This window comes from Bufo bufo, chromosome 1 (assembly GCF_905171765.1).
Source record: "Bufo bufo chromosome 1, aBufBuf1.1, whole genome shotgun sequence".
In the NCBI taxonomy this organism is placed as follows: domain Eukaryota; kingdom Metazoa; phylum Chordata; class Amphibia; order Anura; family Bufonidae; genus Bufo; species Bufo bufo.
Window position 1 is genome coordinate 789,960,714 of NC_053389.1, and position 21,847 is coordinate 789,982,560.

The 21,847-nt window shown below is 46.2% G+C and overlaps 3 protein-coding genes across 3 annotated transcripts in view; 2 read left to right on the forward strand and 1 right to left on the reverse strand.

Annotated features, from left to right (window-relative positions):
* Positions 1-4,972, forward strand: part of DNM2 (dynamin 2) — a 63,130-nt gene extending 58,158 nt beyond the window's left edge. The window contains exon 21 of the mRNA XM_040414961.1: positions 4,048-4,972. Coding sequence (XP_040270895.1) covers positions 4,048-4,090 — 43 coding nt within the window. The 3' untranslated portion in view covers positions 4,091-4,972. The remainder of the gene's footprint in view (positions 1-4,047) is intronic.
* A 4,255-nt stretch (positions 4,973-9,227) lies between these two features.
* TMED1 (transmembrane p24 trafficking protein 1) lies at positions 9,228-17,064 on the reverse strand. Its single transcript, XM_040414963.1, has 4 exons — positions 16,844-17,064; positions 13,134-13,231; positions 11,967-12,150; positions 9,228-11,051 (listed from the first exon to the last, which is right to left on the reverse strand). Exons 1-4 carry the CDS (start codon positions 17,003-17,005, stop codon positions 10,833-10,835), a joined length of 663 nt encoding a protein of 220 aa, XP_040270897.1. The 5' UTR covers positions 17,006-17,064; the 3' UTR covers positions 9,228-10,832.
* A 2,199-nt stretch (positions 17,065-19,263) lies between these two features.
* LOC120986410 overlaps positions 19,264-21,847 on the forward strand; it is a 40,596-nt gene continuing 38,012 nt past the window's right edge. Inside the window, exons 1-2 of the mRNA XM_040414964.1 lie at positions 19,264-19,337; positions 20,094-20,129. Coding sequence (XP_040270898.1) covers positions 19,316-19,337; positions 20,094-20,129 — 58 coding nt within the window. The 5' untranslated portion in view covers positions 19,264-19,315. The remainder of the gene's footprint in view (positions 19,338-20,093; positions 20,130-21,847) is intronic.

The following is a 21,847-nucleotide window of genomic DNA, read 5'->3' on the forward strand; positions in this document are numbered from 1 at the left end:
CCTATATCTCCTCCTATTACTCCATATATCCTCTCCTATATCTCCTCCTATTACTCCATATATCCTCTCCTATATCTCCTCCTATTACTCCATATATCCTCTCCTATATCTCCTCCTATTACTCCATATATCCTCTCCTATATCTCCTCCTATTACTCCATATATCCTCTCCTATATCTCCTCCTATTACTCCATATATCCTCTCCTATATCTCCTCCTATTACTCCATATATCCTCTCCTATATCTCCTCCTATTACTCCATATATCCTCTCCTATATCTCCTATTACTCCATATATCCTCTCATTACTCCATATAACCTCTCTTATATCTCCTAATATTACTCCATATTTCCTCTCCTATATCTCCTCCTATTACTCCATATATCCTCTCCTATATCTCCTCCTATTACTCCATATATCCTCTCCTATATCTCCTCCTATTACTCCATATAACCTCTCTACTGTATGTCTCCCTATTACTCTATATAACCTCTCTACTGTATATGTCTCCCTATTACTCTATATAACCTCTCTACTGTATATGTCTCCCTATTACTCTATATAACCTCTCTACTGTATATGTCTCCCTATTACTCTATATAACCTCTCTACTGTATATGTCTCCCTATTACTCCATGTGACCCCCTCCTCATATCACTATACTTTAAAGGGTTTTCTAGGTGTTTACTATTGATGACATATCGCCAGGATCAGTCATCAGTATCGGAGGTGGGTAGCTGATACCTGGGACCCCTGCCGATCAGCTGTCTGCGGCCTCCTTGCAGCTTGTATAGTGGATGTGCTTGGTATGGCTGCTCGGCCCCATTGACTTGACTAGGACTAGTCTTAGTAGGATGGGGCGGTCCCAACCCTGCAGTGATCAATAAAGGAAATAAACTTCGGCACTCCTTAAGATTTGTTTGAAGTATTGTGCTCATTTTGTATGCAAAGCATATGAAAACCAAATAAAAAGAAGCACAATACTTCAAACAAATCTTAAGGAGTGCCGAAGTTTATTGACTAGGACTAGGCCATGTGAGTGATGAACATGATGTCACACTCACCGGAGCGCCACGGCCTCTTCAAACAGCTGATTGGTGGGGTTGCAGGGTGTCCGATCCCCGCCAATCTGTTATTGATGACCTATCCTGAAATGACATGACCTTACACCTCACTAGTTCAGCGTAGTCTACAACCTATAGCTACTCTCTGGACATGAGCTGATGCTTCGTCCACGTTCCCCCCGCGCCATTCCACCAGCAGGGGGCACTTCTGTACACGGCTCCGTCACTGAGTTCCTTGGTGTCTTGATGCAGATCAATCCTGCATTTTCTTTCCCTGCGGGAAGTGCCATAGACATGAGTTATTTCCTGCACAGATTCCTTGGCGCTCTGTGAAAATCATTGCCCAAGAGCTGACAGTGCAGGCTTTGTAAGAGGCCTACAGTGAGACGTGAATTTCCTTACCGGGGGGGAGCAGTTAGGGAATCTAGGTATAAACATATGATGCTCTCCATTTGTTTGATAATGTATGTATATATATATATATACATACATACATTATGTGTGTGTATATAGTACTCCAAAATATATACACACACACGCACGCCAATTTGATAAGGCAGAGCTGCAGGGTAAAGTATGGCGCAAGACAGCAGTAACCTGAGTGTCTGGTAAGATAAGGTGGATTTCAGACAACGTCAGGAGAGGGGGGGGGGGGGGGGTCCAAATCCATGTTCACATCATGTATGGCAGCAAGGGTCAGGATGTGAAGTCTTACAATGTCCCTTAGACGACACTGCACATCTAGCTACCTCTATCCATAAAAGGTGATTGTCGTATGCCCTAGATTCACCTATAGGGAGTGTAAGTCCTTCCTCAGGACCACCATTATAAAGCTGGAAGACCCGATCCATTTATAGGCAGCCTCTATTGATTTCTGTGGGTAACATATAATACTTATTGTTTCCTGTGGTGGCGCTGCAGGAAGTTTGAACACTTAGCCAGTAAAAGGAACAGCCTTAGTGTTTTTTGTATGTTTTTACACAATCTCCCAATATAATCAATGGGCTATTTGTATAATACATGAACAGGCCGGGTCCTCCAGAGTGAGGAGAGACATTCTTTCACATCGAACAGCAGAAAAGTGACCTTAAAGGGTTTGTCCCATCTGAGACAGTTATAGCCGGTTGCTGGGACCAGTCCGTCCGCGCCACCTCCAACCCAAACTTTTCTGAATGCCAGCCCCCACCATGGAGGGTGGCCATCATTCGTTTAAAAATGGAAGGAACAGGACAAGAGATGTAAGGACGGCTTCCTTGTCCAAGATGGGTTTCACCAATCTTTAATTCTTTGCCAGCCTCCCATTGAAGAGGTTGTTCAGAAGGAGGCCATAATGGGGAAACGAATCATATGACGGCTAACGGTCAAGGCTGGAACTGGCGCTAAAGTTCCTCTAGAACGCTGACTAGAGGGGGAGGTGAACAGTTATAATGACTATAAAGTGATAATTGGGACTTCCTGCAGACTCCACTAGGGGGAGCTTGCTGAAGATGAGTTTGTGAACACCTTGGCAGGTGTATTCAGTGAGCTCCCCCTAGTGGTGACTGCTGCCAGTCTGAATTGTATAATATAATTAATTACATAGTTTTGGAGCTTTGTATAATAAAAACAGAACTGTGACCCCCTCTAATGTTAAATTATTCACTACGTGATCAATCGCTCAGTCCATATTTCTTGCCACAGGAAAGATGATCGTTTCTTTCCCCGTGTGCCTGTTAAGTTCATGTATAACACTAAAATCTTTCTTCCTGATCTTCTTGCATGGAGACCTACATTCTTGTTAAGGGTAGGACATTAGATATACATAATTATAGGCTAATCCATCATTCTTGGCCACCAGGTCTGATTATATGTAGGTGAGGTTACGCACCTCTGCCTCCAAGAGGTATCTCAGGACCAGCAAATACACAGATCAGTCATAACATTAAAGCCAGCTGCCTAATGCTGTGTAGTTCACCGTTGTGCCACCAAAACAGCTCTGACCCATCAAGGCATGAACCTATGCAAGACCTCTGATGTCCTGTGGTATCTGGCAGCAGATCCTTTAAGTCCTGTAAGTTGTGAGGTGTGGCCTCCTATGGTTCAGACTTGTTTTTTACAGCAAAACACATAGATGTGATTGAGAAGTCATCACTGTGAACATTCATGCCGTGTTCCTCAAGCCATTCCTTAACAATTTGTGCTGCTGTGGCCAGGACATTAGGGAATACCACTGTCATGAAGATTGACAATTTTTTGTCAGAAATTGTTCCTTGTTGGAAGTATTCAAATTACTAAAAATCCTTTTATTAGCTACTCTCCCTTTAGCAAGTTCCTCAGGGGCGGAGTCTTAGTGTGAGCATTGGTGGACATGTAACTGATGGTTACTTGTTATCAAAGTTTACAAAAGTGGACCCCAAGTGTATTTTTTAGAGGTGTAGCATTATCTAGTTTTGCCCCTCAGGGTCATTGCTGCAGTTGACACCTCATTATTTGCCTAACAGCCTAAGTTGTAACCCTTTTCATAACACTACTGATGATGGGATCCAGTCCTGGTTTGGGTTGAAAATAATAAATTATGCTGATTTCACACAGCCATACGGCAGGTTTTAAGGTGATCTAAGTTTGGGGGAAGAGAAAGGATGGTTCATCCGTATAAAATATGAAAAGAACTGAGCTACTACTCATGATCAGGTGTGCAACATTTCACACATGCAACATACTATAGACTCTTAAACCCATGGTATACTATCCAGAAATTTCAGGGCTGCTATTATTGAAAACAAGCCACAATAACCATTGCCCATTCCGTGTCACCCAAGTCTTCAACAATTGTAAAATTATAATACGAAGATGCAAACCTATTATTAACATTCCTCTCCTCTAGGGTGGATCTAATATTCCTTCCTATATGTTTCCTATAAGAAAGGAATTTGCTTTGGTTACACGCCTCATGGTTTATTCTAGATATACAATTATTGAGTCTCCATTTTTGTTTCTATGCAGAAGACCACCTCCGACAGCTCCAGCCAAGAATCAGTTTTGGTGACCAACATCCTCCTGTAAGGGATACATCGGGTCTCCCCTATGGATTTGCCTTGTCTGCTTTATTAGCCTCCACTGTCCACAAATGGATTTACAGGAGACCCTCTCAGTCTACTTAAGGAATGCATCAACTTTTTTGGACCAACAACTGAGGTTCCATGAAGCGTCAACATTGTCCAAGACAAGGTGCTAGACCAGTATGGCCGTCATTTATGACCCCTCCACCCTGTCCATTTCCTTCAACATTTACCTATATGACCAAGGTCACCCAGGTCTATAAGAAACTGTGGTATTTGATTCCATCATTTCCAGAAGCCCACCTGGTATGGAGGCTTGGTGGTGTCTACTTCTGACTGTAGGATTGATTCTTTCAGGTGCACACTGTATATTTGGGGATCTCGAAACGGAGACATTACCCAAGGCTGCCTTTGTGGTGCAGTCTACATTGGGGTGGGATTTGTAAAATGAGTCCGCATACACCATATATACTGGGAGATTGTTTTTATGATGCAGTACTTGGCACTAGAGAGTCTAGTTTGGCTCAGAAAACTGGGGATTGGTGGTTATTCTAATTTCCGAACAATGGACGTCAAGAGCAGCCTGAATTTCCTCGACCAGGAAATCCATCAAGAACCAATGTCTATATTGGTGGTCTTCAACCCGCGGGTCTCCAGCTGTTGAAGTACTACAACTTCCATGCTGCTAGTTTTGGAACAACAGCTAGAGATCCACAGGTTGGAGACCACTGGATCTATATTGTAGTTGATAAGATTATATTATGAGAATCACAGGGAGAAGATGCTTGTACAAACTAACAAATTCTGTATAATGTATAAGATGGTTAAATTAGAGAGTCTCTTCTTAATAAAATCTTTTACCCACCATCTATCGGTATTATGTCTTATAAGGAGCTAGAAACTGTCAATAAATAGAAGTCTTCAAGTCCATGCTTTTCCATCAAGTTTTTAATAATTCTATTTACCATGTTTGCCATCAGTTCTCGGTATGGGAGGGTCCACTTCTGGGAAACCCTTGGAAAACTTGGCTCTTGTACGATAAGCTATTGGCTTGTAAGTGGAATGCAGATGGTAAGAATTGGTCAGCGAGGGGTTATGTGACACCCAATACTCCCGATAAGTGAAAATGCCACCTATCAGGCATTTATAAATGTTTACGATGAGAATACTACTTTAATTACGTCTGTTCCTGGGAAAGCTTGATGATAACTTATATGGCCACCACAGACGATCTTATATTATTGGGTATTATTTGATTTTAGAAAATATTCCTTAAAGGGGTTGTGCAAGAATAGAGGGGTTTTGGCAAACCCCCCAACTGGGCCGGACCTGTAAAGGGAAGCTTACTTACCTGCTCCCCGCTCCGTCTCCTCCTGGCCTGCGATGCGCTGCTGGGCTCCTTTTAATGTCAAAATCTGGGTTTCACATCACCCACAGCCAATCACTCGTTGCGACTGTCATGACGTAAAGGGATCTGGTCACCGTCACGGTGAGCGATTGGCTGCGGTGATGTCAAAGCAGATGTTTACAGCTAGGGAGCCCAGCGGAGCATCGCAGGCCTGGAGGAGAATGAGCCAGGAAGCAAGTAAGTAAGCTTCCCTTTACAGGTCAGGCCAAGTGGGGGAGTTTGCCAAAAGGGGTTGTACCACCAAAAAAAAAAAAACAGTACCTGGATTTAAATACTTTTGTAATTGCTTATAATTAACAATTTAGCATAGCCAGTGAGCTATTAAAAAAAAAAATGTATCTCTATAGCACCACCTGCTGTTTGTTCTTTAACTTATTTTTTATCCACCTCATTGAGGTCGCACGTGCTCAGTTTAAAGGGCTTTAAACGCCGATTACATCACCGAAAGAGAAGACGTCATCGGCGCAGGCGCACTGAGGGAGTGCTGAGGAGGCGAGCCTCCTTATCTCTGAGCGCCTGCGCCGAATCAACACAGGTGCGCGATTTTTGAAATGCCGACAGGGCCGGCCGGAGGAGGAGATCGCGGCTGGCCCTGTCAATCAACAGAAGGAGGGGGCAGTTTTCTGCGGCTGCTACCAGCAAGTAGACGCCCTACTTGCTGGTAGAAAGGTAATTAGCATATCATAAAAGTACGTTTTTTGCTAAATCTACTGAACGAAAAGTATTAATAACATAAGGTATGGCAATAAGGCAGGATAGGGATTATAAGTACACAAAAAAAAAAAAAGAGTTTAGTGGGGTGACAGAAGCCCTTTAAATCGTCAACTGTCACCTACCATAACTCCCTCTGCTGCTGGCCTAAAATAAATCGAGCAAAGCAATTGGACCAATGAATGTGAAGATATCTGGATCCACCATGTGAGGTACAGGGCTTTTTTTTTTTTTTTTAAGAGGTTGTTATATACTATAGAATGTCTGATTTTCTTTTTTTCATCTATCATTGCACAACCCCCAGGAAGCGGGACTAACAGACATTCCCTCTTGTAATCCATGTCATGGTCAACCTCTTCAGTTTTATTGGGATGTTCATCTCTCAATTACAATCAAACATATTAATATAATAAGATTATATTTCACATGTTGAGAAAAGCAGACAAGCATTTAAGCAACAACTTGAATGCAAATAGTTAATATCTGATCGTTTAAAGGGAGGGGGGGGGGGGGGTAAAGGTACCTTTTGCTTTTCTGGACGACATCATTCACATATGTTGTAACCTATCAAATGAACCAGTGGGACGATAATCAGTTTGATCAGTAGTCATCCATTTTGAGGACTACCAGTTCATGGACCCCACTACGGTTTTAAAGTGGTGACCCTCTATGAAAAAAAACTATCAGTGTAAGGCCCCTTTCACACGAGCGAGTTTTCCGCACGGGTGCAATGCGTGATGTGAACGCATAGCACCCGCATTGAATCCAGACCCATTAATTTCAATGTGCCTGTGTACATGAGCGTTTTTTTCACGTATCAGTTCTGCTTTGCGTGAAAAATGCAGCATGTGCTATATTCTGCGTTTTTCCTAGAAGTGAATGGGGCTTCAGTGAAAAACACATTGCATCCGGAAATGCGGAATGCAATGCGTTTTTTTTACTGATGTTTGCTAAGAGATGTTGTTTGTAAACCTTCAGTTTTTTTATCACGCGCGTGAAAAACGCATCAACGCATTGCACCCGCGCGGGACAAACGGTACAACTGAACGCAATCACAAAACTGACTTAACTTGCTTGGAAAATGGTGCGAGTTTCACTGAACGCATCCGGAGCCGATCCACATCACTCGTGTGAAGGAGGCCATAGAGTTAATGAATGATCGTGTGAGTTCTGTTGTGCTGCATGAGCCAAGATACACCTCCTTCACACTCTCAAGACCAAAGGAAAGATTGTAGACCACTGACATAGTGCAGTGATCAAAAAAGAGAGGGTTAAATGAGGATTGGTGATGTCACACAATGATGAGGGAGGCAAGAAGAACAGTGATACCACAATGTGGAGGCAGTGTTATATAGGGAGGTCTGGTGATGTCACAATGAGGAGGCAGGGTTATCTGGGGAGTACTGGTGATGTCACAATGAGGAGTCAGGTTAATTTTGGGGGGCACCAATGTCACAATAAGGAGGCAGAGTTATCTGGAGAGGACAGGTGATGTCACAATGAGGAGGCAGTTATCTGGAGAGGACTGGTGATGTCACAATGAGGAGGCAGAGTTATCTGGAGAGGACAGGTGATGTCACAATGAGGAGGCAGTTATCTAGGGAGGACAGGTGATGTCACAATGAGGAGGCAGGGTTATCTGGAGAGGACAAGTGATGTCACAATGAGGAGGCAGTTATCTAGGGAGGACTGGTGATGTCACAATGAGGAGGCAGGGTTATCTGGAGAGGACAGGTGATGTCACAATGAGAAGGCAGTTATCTGGAGAGGACTGGTGATGTCACAATGAGGAGGCAGGGTTATCTGGAGAGGACAGGTGATGTCACAATGAGGAGGCAGTTATCTAGGGAGGACTGGTGATGTCACAATGAGGAGGCAGGGTTATCTGGAGAGGACAGGTGATGTCACAATGAGGAGGCAGGGTTATCTGGAGAGGACAGGTGATGTCACAATGAGAAGGCAGTTATCTGGAGAGGACTGGTGATGTCACAATGAGGAGGCAGGGTTATCTGGAGAGGACAGGTGATGTCACAATGAGGAGGCAGTTATCTGGAGAGGACTGGTGATGTCACAATGAGGAGGCAGAGTTATCTGGAGAGGACAGGTGATGTCACAATGAGGAGGCAGTTATCTGGAGAGGACTGGTGATGTCACAATGAGGAGGCAGAGTTATCTGGAGAGGACAGGTGATGTCACAATGAGGAGGCAGAGTTATCTAGGGAGGACTGGTGATGTCACAATGAGGAGGCAAGGTTATTCTGGGGAGGGCTGGTGATGTCGCACTAAGGAGGCAGGGTCATTTTGGCAAGCACCAATATAACAATTAGGAGACAGGGTTATCTGGGGAGTACTGGTGATGTCACAATGAGGAGTCAGGTTCATTTTGGGGGGCACCAATGTCACAATGAGGAGTCAGGTTCATTTTGGGGGGCACCAATGTCACAATGAGGAGGCAGAGTTATCTGGAGAGGACAGGTGATGTCACAATGAGGAGGAAGGTTATTCTGGAGAGGGCTGGTGATGTCACAATGAAGAGGCAGGGTTATTCTGGAGAGGGCTGGTGATGTCACAATGAGGAGGCAGAGTTATCTGGAGAGGACAGGTGATGTCACAATGAGGAGGCAGAGTTATCTGGAGAGGACAGGTGATGTCACAATGAGGAGGCAGAGTTATCTGGAGAGGGCTGGTGATGTCACAATGAAGAGGCAGGGTTATTCTGGAGAAGGCTGGTGATGTCACAATGAGGAGGCAGAGTTATCTGGAGAGGACAGGTGATGTCACAATGAGGAGGCAGAGAGTTATCTGGAGAGGACAGGTGACTTCACACAAGCAGACAAGGTCATCTATGAAGGACTGGTCATCTCATACAATTGTCTGAGATGGCTGGCGGGTGGTGTTACAATGAGGAGAGCGATATCTAGACACATGGCAGAGGCAGGGATACCTGGGGAAAGCTGGTGACGTCACACAATTTTGTAAATGACGAGAACAATTCCCTCTGAACGTTTTGGTAATTTTCTTTTAATTCCTGTTACTCTGGCCAGATATACACACAAAAACAAATATAATGAATACTAAATCTGTAGCATTTCCCGCGGCTCGTGTCTTCTCTTCACATAACACAATAAGTTCCATTGCTTATCAAAACCCACATTCCAAAAATAACTGGGGGTCGAGGCACTGAGGAATCACTATAAAAATACAAAAAATTTCTTCATAGCAGCAATGTGGTTTATGGTAATATAAAAAGGGAGATAACCAACCAGTAAAAAGTTGCCCCTCCCCCCCCCCCCCCCCCAAAAAAATCCATTAAAGACAAATTACACTGACGATAGGAGCATAAAATAAAAGGTTGCATAAAACAAAATGTATTAAGTTGAGAATGTCACAGTTTTTATAAAAAGATCACTCTCATGGCTGCGGCAGTCCTGTACTCACACCCGGGGTGCATGCAGTGAGATTTATCTGCAGTACTGCTAGAATCCCCACCGGGGGAGCAATTTCACATCCTGAGGACTGAAGGTGGCGGCTGGGGCGGTACAGTTGACTACATTGAGATCTGCAGATATGGTGAGCAGGAACGCGAAGCCTTGTTTTATTATTGCCGATTTTCTTTTTAGCTCTTTACTGTACCTTATTCTGTACCAGGGACTCTCCTGAAACACTTTGTGCTGCTTTGGGTCTGTAACTTTCCCACTGCCCACTCTTCACATCATGCCAATGTCCAATTATATAAAGGCCTGTGCTTAATTTCAGGACAGCAAGCCAATACCATTCACTGTAGAGTGCAGAGATGATTATTTTTATTTTTTTGCATAGGTTTTTAGAAGCCCCAACCCCCGTCAATTAAGACCACAGCATCGCTGTATGTAAAAACGTCGGCACGCAGTAGACTCTTCAGGGCGGACATGGCCAATGCAGAGGTTTAAAAAAAAAAAAAACAAGGGTTTAGCCAGATACAGCCTTTGGTGGTTTGAGATGGTGCTGGGACTTCCTGCTAGGAGAGGGGAAGAAAGAGCTACCTTATTCACAGCTGCCATAAAAATCACATACTGTGAATAGAAAGACAATCCTGACCTGTTTGCAGGGATCTTAGAGTGGTACCCGTATGCATTAAATATAGGGGGATGACTACTAAAAGGCTGAAATAGGGTGTCAATCCAGATATCTCATTGTTATGGATCAAGTTATGTCTGACTTGATGAGGAGAGATGTATCTACCAGATCAGATGACTACAAAGCAACGGCTCATCCCTACACTATGGGGAAGGTGGGGTTGGGGACATCTTCTGGTCAATGGTCCTCCTGAAGCTACTTTTTGGTTGTGTGGTTCATCTTGTAAGGTTCGTTTGAAGAATCTCTGGTTGAAGTTATCACAGTGATGAAATAAGAAGACTTTGTAAAGGAGAGATTCCAGGCTAAGATTCTACTGCACCACTCAAGGCCATTACTGCCATCCTGGATGTCCTTATGCTTTTTAGGACTATTTTTTTTTGTAAATTTGTAGAGTTGCCGTTGTGTGGGTCTGAATATTTGCCGGTAAGTTGTCCTTGGTGGAAGACTCTATAAGATCTTAAGTGACTGGGCTGAAGGTAGAGAATCTCCTCGTACTACGTCCGAATCTTACGCTTATCATCAAAGAGGCTCTTTAACATGTAAACCTGAAGGAAGGCCACCACGACCAGCACCCCAAGGTTGACGGCTGACCAGAAATTCACCCGGCCCAGGTTGCTCTCTTGTAGGTTGCGGTCTCTTGCTTCAAAGGCTCTGAGGACAGTCTGCATTTGCATACTCCTCTCCAGCCTGGACTTCATACTCTCTATGGATTCCTATCAAGAGAAGAGAAGACATTGAGGTCTACAAAGGGGGGGGGGGGGGGTCTCGGAAATGGTTCATGTACAAAAATAAAGACACTACTAGTGGACCTATTGCTTCTTCAGCCCCAGTCAGTGAAAACTATTGCTGGGACTGACGATGGGGAGGGTCAATCGAATTGTTCACAGCATCACATCTGCAGTAATAGTTTCATACAGCAGAAATTCGGGTTAATAAACAATAAAAGAAACAAAACATAGGCATCAGCACATTCAGAAACGCCAGTATTATCAAAATATTAAAAAAATTATGGCGTAATGGAAAACAAATTCAAATCAATATGGCCAATTTTCAGTTTTTTCATTGCTTCACCTACCCCCAAAAAATTAAGTAAAAACTGATAAAAAACGTCACACACCCCAAAATGGTATCGATAAAAACTACAGTTCGCCCTGCAAAAAATGAGCCCTCACACATCTCCATAAAGTTTTGGGGGTCAGAATTTTTTTAAGTATTAAAACACAAGAAAAACTATACAAATAAGATATCTTTGTAATCGTACTGCACAGGGAACACCGTAAAAACGAAACCCATAAAACTTTGGCGGAATTTCATTTTTATTCCAATTCCACCCCATTTGGAATTTTCTTCCAACTTCCCACTACATCCTATGGAATATTAAATGGATCCAATAGAAAGTACAACTTGTCCTGCAAAAAAAAAAAAAAAAAGAAGCCCTCATACAGCTATGTGAATGGAAAAATAAAAAAAAGTTATGGCTCTGGGAAGGCCAGGAGTAAAAAAAACTAAGAACACAAAAACGGGAAAATCGCCATGTCAGGAAGGGGTTAAATATTCTTCTTTATTTTTTATTAATTGGCTTGTTGAGGTGTTCCCCCGACGACGTGAGGATTTATTTTTAGCTTTACCTTAATGTCTTCTATCTTTATATCCAGAAGCTCATCCGGCTCCACTATATCGGCCCAGCTGTCCGGCTCGTCCTCCACCTGCTGCCCGTCAAAGATCAGCTCGAAGAACACCAGCTTCTCCGAGATGGTGCTGAAGGAGTTATCGAAGCAGATCATGTAGTCTCCGGCCTCTGTGGGCTCCACCCTGCGCAACACAGAAGAAAATAAATACGCCAAAAATATAACAATGCAATAAATATATATAATTGGAATCTGGATTTTCAACCCTTTTACTGGGTCTTTCATGACCCTAAAGATCCCCTTGAACCCCCAGTCGTATTAACCCCTTAAGGACGTGGCCTAGTTGCCCAGGTTTGGCCTGACCCGCCCACGACGCCGGATCTACAGAGGAAAGCACACATGCCTGCTCCTTCGGTGCAACTAGTCAATATGTGGCCGCAGTGGGGACGTGTTCCCCATGTGGGTAGTCACTGCTTCCCTGATGACAGGGTGGGGGGTGGGAATCAGGCCGAAGCCCCCCCCAGACATGGACAATCCCCACTCACCCTTTTTTTTTTTTTTTTTTAAAAGTCATAACTTTTGTTTTTTCCCCCCCATCGACAAGTTTTGTAAGAGAAGGTATATCTTGCTTATGGTGTAATACCTGCAATCGGTAACCACCCACACCATACCGGTATGTCACTGCAGGGTCAACCCTATGAAACCAGACATACGACCTGAGGGGGTAGATACCTGTCTTGTGAAAATTGGTTGCAGTGTTCCCAGTAAAAAATAAAAAAATAAGGGCTTCAGTGGACTGAGGGGGCGTGACCAGCATTGGAAAGCGGAGATGCTAGGCCCCACCCCATGGTGCACTGAAGCCCTCATTTGCATGAATATGTTTTTTTTTTCTCTGCGATGCTACAACCGATTTTCACAGCGCAGGTGTCATTTTAATCAGCAGGGTCAACCCCACCATATAGCGTGTCTGGTTTAATAGAGATGATCCTGCTGATGGTCCCATAGAGAATGAATGGAGAAGCAGGGTGCATGCCCGACCTGCCACAGAGGAATGTGACCCCCCACCCCGTTCTTAGTTTGGTGGGGGTCCAAGCGCTATGACAGGGTTAACTTCAAACTTTGCACAGCCCCTTTAAGCTAGCCAGAGGTCAACAGTAGTTCACTTACGTGTGGACACCATCGGATCTCCTCCTCTCCACAATCAGAAGGATCCCGGATGGGGTGGTGACCGAGAAATCCACATCCAGTCCAGCTCCTCCAATCACCTGGTGAGAAAGTGATGACATCAGAGCGGAGGATACAGGGAGATTACAGCTCTGGGGTATAATACAGGATGTAACTCAGGATCAGTACAGGATAAGTAATGTATGTACACAGTGACTCCACCAGCAGAATAGTGAGTACAGCTCTGGAGTATAATACATGATCAGGATCAGTACAGGATAAGTAATGTATGTACACAGTGACTGCACCAGCAGAATAGTGAGTACAGCTCTGGAGTATAATACATGATCAGGATCAGTACAGGATAAGTAATGTATGTACACAGTGACTGCACCAGCAGAATAGTGAGTACAGCTCTGGAGTATAATGCAGGATGTAACTCAGGATCAGTACAGGATAAGTAATGTAATGTATGTACACAGTGACTGCACGAGCAGAAAAGTGAGTGCAGCTCTGGAGTATAATACAGGATGTAACTGAGGATCAGTACAGGATAAGTAATGTATGTACACAGTGACTGCACCAGCAGAATAGTGAGGGCAGCTCTGGAGTATAATACAGGATGTAACTCAGGATCAGTACAGGATAAGTAATGTATGTACACAGTGACTGCACCAGCAGAATAGCGAGTGCTGCTCTGGAGTATAATACAGGATGTAACTCAGGATCAGTACAGGATAAGTAATGTATGTACACAGTGACTGCACCAGCAGAATAGCGAGTGCTGCTCTGGAGTATAATACAGGATGTAACTCAGGATCAGTACAGGATAAGTAATGTATGTACACAGTGACTCCACCAGCAGAATAGTGAGTGCAGCTCTGGAGTATAATACAAGATGTAACTCAGGATCAGTACAGGATAAGTAATGTAATGTACACAGTGACTGCACCAGCAGAATAGTGAGTACAGCTCTGGAGTATAATACAAGATGTAACTCAGGATCAGTACAGGATAAGTAATGTAATGTATGTACACAGTGGCTCCACCAGCAGAATAGTGAGTGCAGCTCTGGAGTATAATACAGGATGTAACTCGGGATCAAAGGGCTCATTCAGACCGCATATTTGTGTCCGCATCCCTTCAGGAATTTTGCAGGTCGGATGCCGACCCATTAATTTCAATGGCGCCACAGAAGACACAGATAGCGCTCTGTGTACTGTCCACATTCGTACTTCCATTCCGCGGCCCCGCAAAAAAGATAGAACATGTCCTGTACCTGTCCGCGGATAAGGATAGGCATTTGCATCATAGGACTGGCCGTTCCGTTCAGCAAAATGCAGAAGCCACATGGCCGGTATCCGTGTTTTGTGGATCTGCAATTTGCGAATCGCAAAACGGATACGGTGGTGTGAATGAGCCTCAGTATAAGTGATGTATGTCCACTTCTGCTACATACAATATATACGAGCTGTGGGGACACAGGGTCCTGACTAGAAGGAAGATGGCAGCCAGGGAGCAGGTGGTGCCCCTTCAGTGATTGAATATGCCTGTCCCACTGGCGTCTGTGTTTGGTGCCCATGTGTACTCACCAGGTCAGCCCAATATTTATGCCAGGTTAACGCCATGCACCCATCGGGTCTCAATCTGTATAGAGGGCAGCGCCTGCATACCCCCCCAGTGTATGCCATGTTACTGCCGTGTGCCCCCCAGTGTATGCCATGTTACTGCCGTGTGCCCCCCAGTGTATGCCGTGTTACTGCCGTGTGCCCCCCAGTGTATGCCGTGTTACTGCCGTGTGCCCCCCAGTGTATGCCGTGTTACTGCCGTGTGCCCCCCAGTGTATGCCGTGTTACTGCCGTGTGCCCCCCAGTGTATGCCTTGTTACTGCCGTGTGCCCCCCAGTGTATGCCATGTTACTGCCGTGTGCCCCCCAGTGTATGCCATGTTACTGCCGTGTGCCCCCCAGTGTATGCCATGTTACTGCCGTGTGCCCCCCAGTGTATGCCATGTTACTGCCGTGTGCCCCCCAGTGTATGCCATGTTACTGCCGTGTGCCCCCCAGTGTATGCCATGTTACTGCCGTGTGCCCCCCAGTGTATGCCATGTTACTGCCGTGTGCCCCCCAGTGTATGCCATGTTACTGCCGTGTGCCCCCCAGTGTATGCCATGTTACTTCCGTGTGCCCCCCAGTGTATGCCATGTTACTTCCGTGTGCCCCCCAGTGTATGCCATGTTAATGCCGCGTGCCCCCCATTGTATGCCATGTTACTGCCGCGTACCCCCGGTGTCTGCCATGTTACTGCCGCGTACCCCCGGTGTAAGACATTTTACTGTCGCGTACCCCCAGTGTATGACATGTTACTGCTGTGTGCTTCCCGTGTACCCCCAGTGTATGATATGTTACTGCTGTGTGCTTCCCGTGTACCCCCCAGTATATGCCATGTTACTGCCGTGTGCCCCGCCCCCGGTGTATGCCATGTTACTGCCGTGTGCCCCCCCAGTATATGCCATGTTACTGCCGTGTACCCCCCAGTATATGCCATGTTACTGCCGTGTACCCCCCAGTATATGCCATGTTACTGCCGTGTACCCCCCAGTATATGCCATGTTACTGCCGTGTACCCCCCAGTATATGCCATGTTACTGCCGTGTACCCCCCAGTATATGCCATGTTACTGCCATGAGCCCCCAGTATATGCCATGTTACTGCCGTGTACCCCCAGTGTATGCCATGTTACTGCCGTGTGCCCCCCAGTGTATGCCATGTTACTGCCGTGTGCCCCCCAGTATATGCCATGTTACTGCCGTGTGCCCCCCAGTATATGCCATGTTACTGCCGTGTGCCCCCCAGTATATGCCATGTTACTGCCGTGTGCCCCCCAGTGTATGCCATGTTACTGCCGTGTGCCCCCCAGTGTATGCCATGTTACTGCCGTGTGCCCCCCAGTGTATGCCATGTTACTGCCGTGTGCCCCCCAGTGTATGCCATGTTACTGCCGCGTGCCCCCCAGTGTATGCCATGTTACTGCCGTGTGCCCCCCAGTGTATGCCATGTTACTGCCGTGTGCCCCCCAGTGTATGCCATGTTACTGCCGTGTGCCCCCCAGTGTATGCCATGTTACTGCCGTGTGCCCCCCAGTGTATGCCATGTTACTGCCGTGTGCCCCCAGTATATGCCATGTTACTGCCGTGTGCCCCCAGTATATGCCATGTTACTGCCGTGTGCCTCCCAGTATATGCCATGTTACTGCCGTGTGCCTCCCAGTATATGCCATGTTACTGCCGTGTGCCCCCCAGTGTATGCCATGTTACTGCCGTGTGCCCCCCAGTGTATGCCATGTTACTGCCGTGTGCCCCCAGTATATGCCATGTTACTGCCGTGTGCCCCCAGTATATGCCATGTTACTGCCGTGTGCCTCCCAGTATATGCCATGTTACTGCCGTGTGCCTCCCAGTATATGCCATGTTACTGCCGTGTACCCCCAGTGTCTGCCATGTTACTGCCGTGTGCCTCCCAGTATATGCCATGTTACTGCCGTGTGCCCCCCAGTGTATGCCATGTTACTGCCGCGTACCCCCGGTGTCTGCCATGTATTTTCTGGCTGGTCCCCATATATCTAATAGTACCAGGTGTACCCCAATGAAAGCTATATAGTATCCACCATACTGCACTACTACTACACCCGTCATCCACACACCTATGCCATTACCTGGTACTCCACCTCCATGCTGCCATTGTACAGCGCCGTCTGGTAGAAGCACTCCTGCCTCCCGGCCGGCAGCAGGAAGGTCAGCTCCGAGTCCTGAGGCTGGCTCAGCCCCGCGGAGACCAGGGGCAGCAGCACAAGCAACAGGCCGCGTACCGAAGCCATAAGCTCGGCTAAGACTCGGCTCCCACTTCTGAGGCGGCTTCCGCACACACAGCTCCGCCTCTCATTGGTCTCGACATCCGTCAGTCACCTCGCGCTCACTCCCCATTGGCCCGCGAGAAGACAGCTCAAGAGATGGCGCTCCCTTATTGGACGGCGAAGGTAATCCCCGCCCATCGGTTGATGGTCCATGTAAGGGCAAGAAGCTGACCTGTACCAATGAGATTGGTGGCGGAGACAGCGGTTTGTACACGTCTGCGGCCGAGCGACCTCTGCTCCGGGGCCCGGGGCCAACTCCTTCTGTAACAGGAGACAGGACTAATAATAATAATACAATGAGAGAATGATAAAAATATAAGGAAAATAGGTAAAACCATTGAAAATATAACAAAATAGACATAAAGCAATGACTGCAGTGTTAGGCTCAGTTTATACGTGGAGAATTTGGGGCCGATTTCAGCGGGAAATCCACAAACGATCCCTTTCATGCGCAGTCATTGCGCGCCGGCGTCGGCGCGTGCGCAGCAGTAACCATTTTCTTTGGGTTCACTGCGCATGTACCATTCAAGCTGAGGTGACCGCTGTGGCCCGTGGTTGGCTGCAGCGGTCACGGGCCGCCTATTATTATTATTATTAGCTCCTAGGCTGACCAACGCCTTTAAATCAAGCTGCAATACCAAGCACAGCCACGCTGGTCAATGGAGGTGTCAGAAATCGGGCCCCCACTGAGGCTCGGTCATCAATACTCAAGTCCCAGAAAACTCCTTTGAACATTGATGACGGCCGGTGAAAGGTTTGTGGTGCCCTCCACAATGAGTGGCTGTGTCTGGTACTGCAGCTTGTCCCATTCTAACGACCATATGAAGTCTCGCCGTGCTGATCGGTTCCAGATAGTGATGAGCAAATCGAACTGCACGAAGTGGAATTCAATCCGAATTTCAGGAAAAATCCAATTGACTGCAAAGCCAAATTTCCTCGTGCTTTGTGGTAACGAATCGATTTTCCCTTGAATGGCGGTAAAAAAAAAAAAATCATAGTTTCCTCATCCGTTGGAGCGCGAAGAGCTGGCCGCCATCTTGAATGAAGATCCCACACAAAATTCTATGACGTCATTACGGGCTGCGTGAGATTTCACGCTGGATCTACAATCAAGATGGTGGCGGCCGGCCCTTCGCGCTCCAACGGATGAGGAAACTATGATTATTATTTTTTTACCGCCATTCAAGGGAAAATCGATTCGTTACCACAAAGCACGAGGAAATTTGGCTTTGCAGTCAATTGGATTTTTCCTGAAATTCGGATTGAATTCCACTTCGTGCAGTTCGATTTGCTCATCACTATCTGGAACCGAGCGCGAAGAGCTGGCCGCCATCTTGAATGAAGATCCCACACAAAATTCTATGACGTCATTACGGGCTGCGTGAGATTTCACGCTGGATCTACAATCAAGATGGTGGCGGCCGGCCCTTCGCGATCAAATGGATGAGGGTAAGTATGATTTTATTCCGTTTTTTATTTTACCCTGTATTATCAAGGTCAGATGCCGCGATCAGCTATAAACGCGGTATCTGAGGGGTACAATAACTCCCTGTCATCGCACCCACTACTTCGTCACGAAGCAAAATTTTTTGGAACTGGTTCTCAGCATTCTGCTGGGACAGTTGCCGGATTATCAGACGTTCTGGCTTATCCATTGCTGAAATGAAGGAATTCCACTGTTCTATTAAAAATATATGGCGATAAAATGATACAATTCTGACTGAACGCACCCACCACTAGGGGGAGCTCACTGCATATGGGTTTATTCAGCTAGTATTGAACTCAATGGGAGATGTATAAATCTGTGTGTAGTAAGCTCCCCCTGGTGGTGGCTGCAAGTAAAAGCAGGAAAGCAGTTCAGTGTGAGCCTTTATGTTACTGTAAGGGTCTAGGGAAGCATTTTGGGGGCAAAATTGTTAAACTAAAATGTTTTTGGGATGGATTGGTACAGCACAGCCGTTCTCCATCTCGCTGGCATGGGCATGTAGGTCAGGTGACATTGTGACCTACCTTTAAAAAGTAATAATATAAAATATATATAAAAACGTGAATTTTTAAGTGCAAAGACCTGCGGGGTGTGAGCGGTGGTGGAGCGAGGTGTCCTGGTGCACACAGGCTGTATTGTACTCGGCTGTTGGCGCCGTCAGGCATCTCCACGTGATCCTGCTCATTGCTACAAGTCGTTTTTTCACAACTTTGTGGTCACCTATAGTTCCCTATTCCTGGGTGTGGTGACGAAGACTGCGAGACTCACATCTCAGCCAGAGCAGAGGCATGGGGCTGCTGATAGCACTAGGTAAGGTTTTTCACATCTCGGCGGAGATTATCACCTCCTGGGCCCCATTATTAAATCTGTGGGGGGGCCCCCACCTACCATATAGCATAGGACAGTGGTGTCTCATTACGTGGTAGATGTGACCTCAGGGTGTGACTGCTACCTGTCCACCACGGTCGCCTATAGCCGTAGAGTTCTCAGGATCTGGTGCTTTATAACTGTAGATGATGGGGGTATGGATTTATGGTCGCCCCTGGTAGGCCACAGGGCCAGCGGGCTGTGGCAATCTCTGGTTAAAAGAAGGAAGGAGTGGTTATTACAGCTGTGACGTTGACTATATGAAGAGAGGTCCAGTTAGGAGAGCAGTTGGATCCATTCCTGATGTCCACTGGTGGTAGGGGTTTATGCTCTCCAGTAGGTTCTCTAGAATTGAGATTTCTACCTGGATTTCTACCTAGGTTCTCTAGAAAAGGATTTCTACCTGAGATCCGGTGGGTCTGTGGATTAGTTTACATTACCTGATAACCAATAGTAGGAGGGGTGTATAGATTACAGCCCCTGGTGCCCAGGGCAGTGGTCTGTATAATATATAATGTCCAGGGGTGGTAGTGGGATTGATGATATTCCCTGTTGTCCAGGGCCCATAGTTGGTAATATTTCTTTAAGGTGGTCTATATCATCTGGTGTCCGGTCAGGAGGTTGGAAGGGTCATGAAGTGATGTCATCTATGACCAGTAACCAGATCATATGATTTATTTGTGTTCTTTACTCCCTCAGGTCTGATTGGAATGGAGCTTGTTGTGGTGACCTCAGGTAAGACCTGCAGAGTTTTTATCTACAATAAGACCAGGATACCACCACATGTAAAACCATATTCACTTTCTAAAACCATTTACATGCAGAATTAATCTACATAAACAGTAGAGTTATGTTGTAAATATATTATCATGTACTGATCCTGAGTTATATCCTGTATTATTGTCACAGTGTAGGGGGAGGGGAGGAACACCAGAATGACAACAGAAGGAAAATGACCAGGAACTAGGCCTCAAGGCTAGGGAAAGGGAAATGGTGACCACCTAAGGAAACCCTAAACCGAGCCCTGACTCCTGTCAGTATGAATAGACCCTGAAGGTGGGAATATTCATACACCGGAAACCTAGGCCCTGAAAATCCCTAGGATTAGTGACAGGGTCCGAGACCACTGGTTCCTTCCCAGATGTAATGACCGGCGTCACGCACAGGGAGGGAAAGCCCTGCCCAAGGGAGAGGGAAAGGTGGTGACCCCTGACTCACCTTGCGGCTGGCACCTGACTGCCCTGACGTCCCTAGACGGGTTCCTCACCCGTGCGGCGATCACGTGCCTAAACCCTGGCTTTCCCTGAAATGAGCCTTAGATAGTGAACGGGCCGGTGTGTTCGCTAGTCCGCACCACTGACACTAAGAGGGAAACACCAGGGAGAGGACAGACAATACAGACAAACACATAAACCCAGGTGGGCGACCACAGCAGACCACAAAGGTCCAACAGGGATCCGGAGGGTAACGTTCTGGACCAACAACCAAAGAACGCAGCAACACAGCTCCAGAGGGTCAGAATAGATGTCCAGGCAGGAAGCTCTATATCTGGCAACCAGAGAAGTGGGAGAGGGGAATATAAGGAGGTTGGGAGTGCTGGACAAGGAACAGCTGAGGAGAAGGAGCTACGGATCCCTGAGTGAGCCAAAAAGGATTGCAAGGCAAACCCAGAAAGCTACCATAAGGAAACAGCCCTATCTTACATAGAGCGCGCAGCCAACCGCTGCGACTTCCTGACCCCGGGTATAACGGAGTCAGGCGTGGTTCTTGACACCCTCGTGACACCAGATGATCGAACCAGCGTCTCCCTGAGGCCTAGTAAACAACGAGCAAATGGGAACAAGAAAATACCAAAAGAAGTACACTTATCTTCAATAGAAAATGGATGAGCAGGAACTCAGATGAGGACCACACACCAGCTCTTCCAACTCCAGGCAGAGAATGTCAACCACACGGTATGAAGTGTGAGTCCAGACTAAATAGAGGAGCAGTAATGACCACAAGCTACACCTGAGACAAGAGGTGTGGTCATTACCAACAACAACACTGCAACAAGTGAAAACAGATAGGCTGTCAGATAACCTAACGTGCAGCCAGTCTCTCAGATCGTCTAACCTCTGTCACTGGAGGGACCGTGACAATTATACTCCAAAGCTACACTCACTATTCAGCTGGTGGAGTCACTATGTACAGTGGCGGAAATAATTATTTGACCCCTCACTGATTTTGTAAGTTTGTCCAATGACAAAGAAATGAAAAGTCTCAGAACAGTATCATTTCAATGGTAGGTTTATTGTAACAGTGGCAGATAGCACATCAAAAGGAAAATCGAAAAAATAACTTTAAATAAAAGATAGCAACTGATTTGCATTTCATTGAGTGAAATAAGTATTTGAACCCCTACCAACCATTAAGAGTTCTGGCTCCCACAGAGTGGTTAGACACTTCTACTC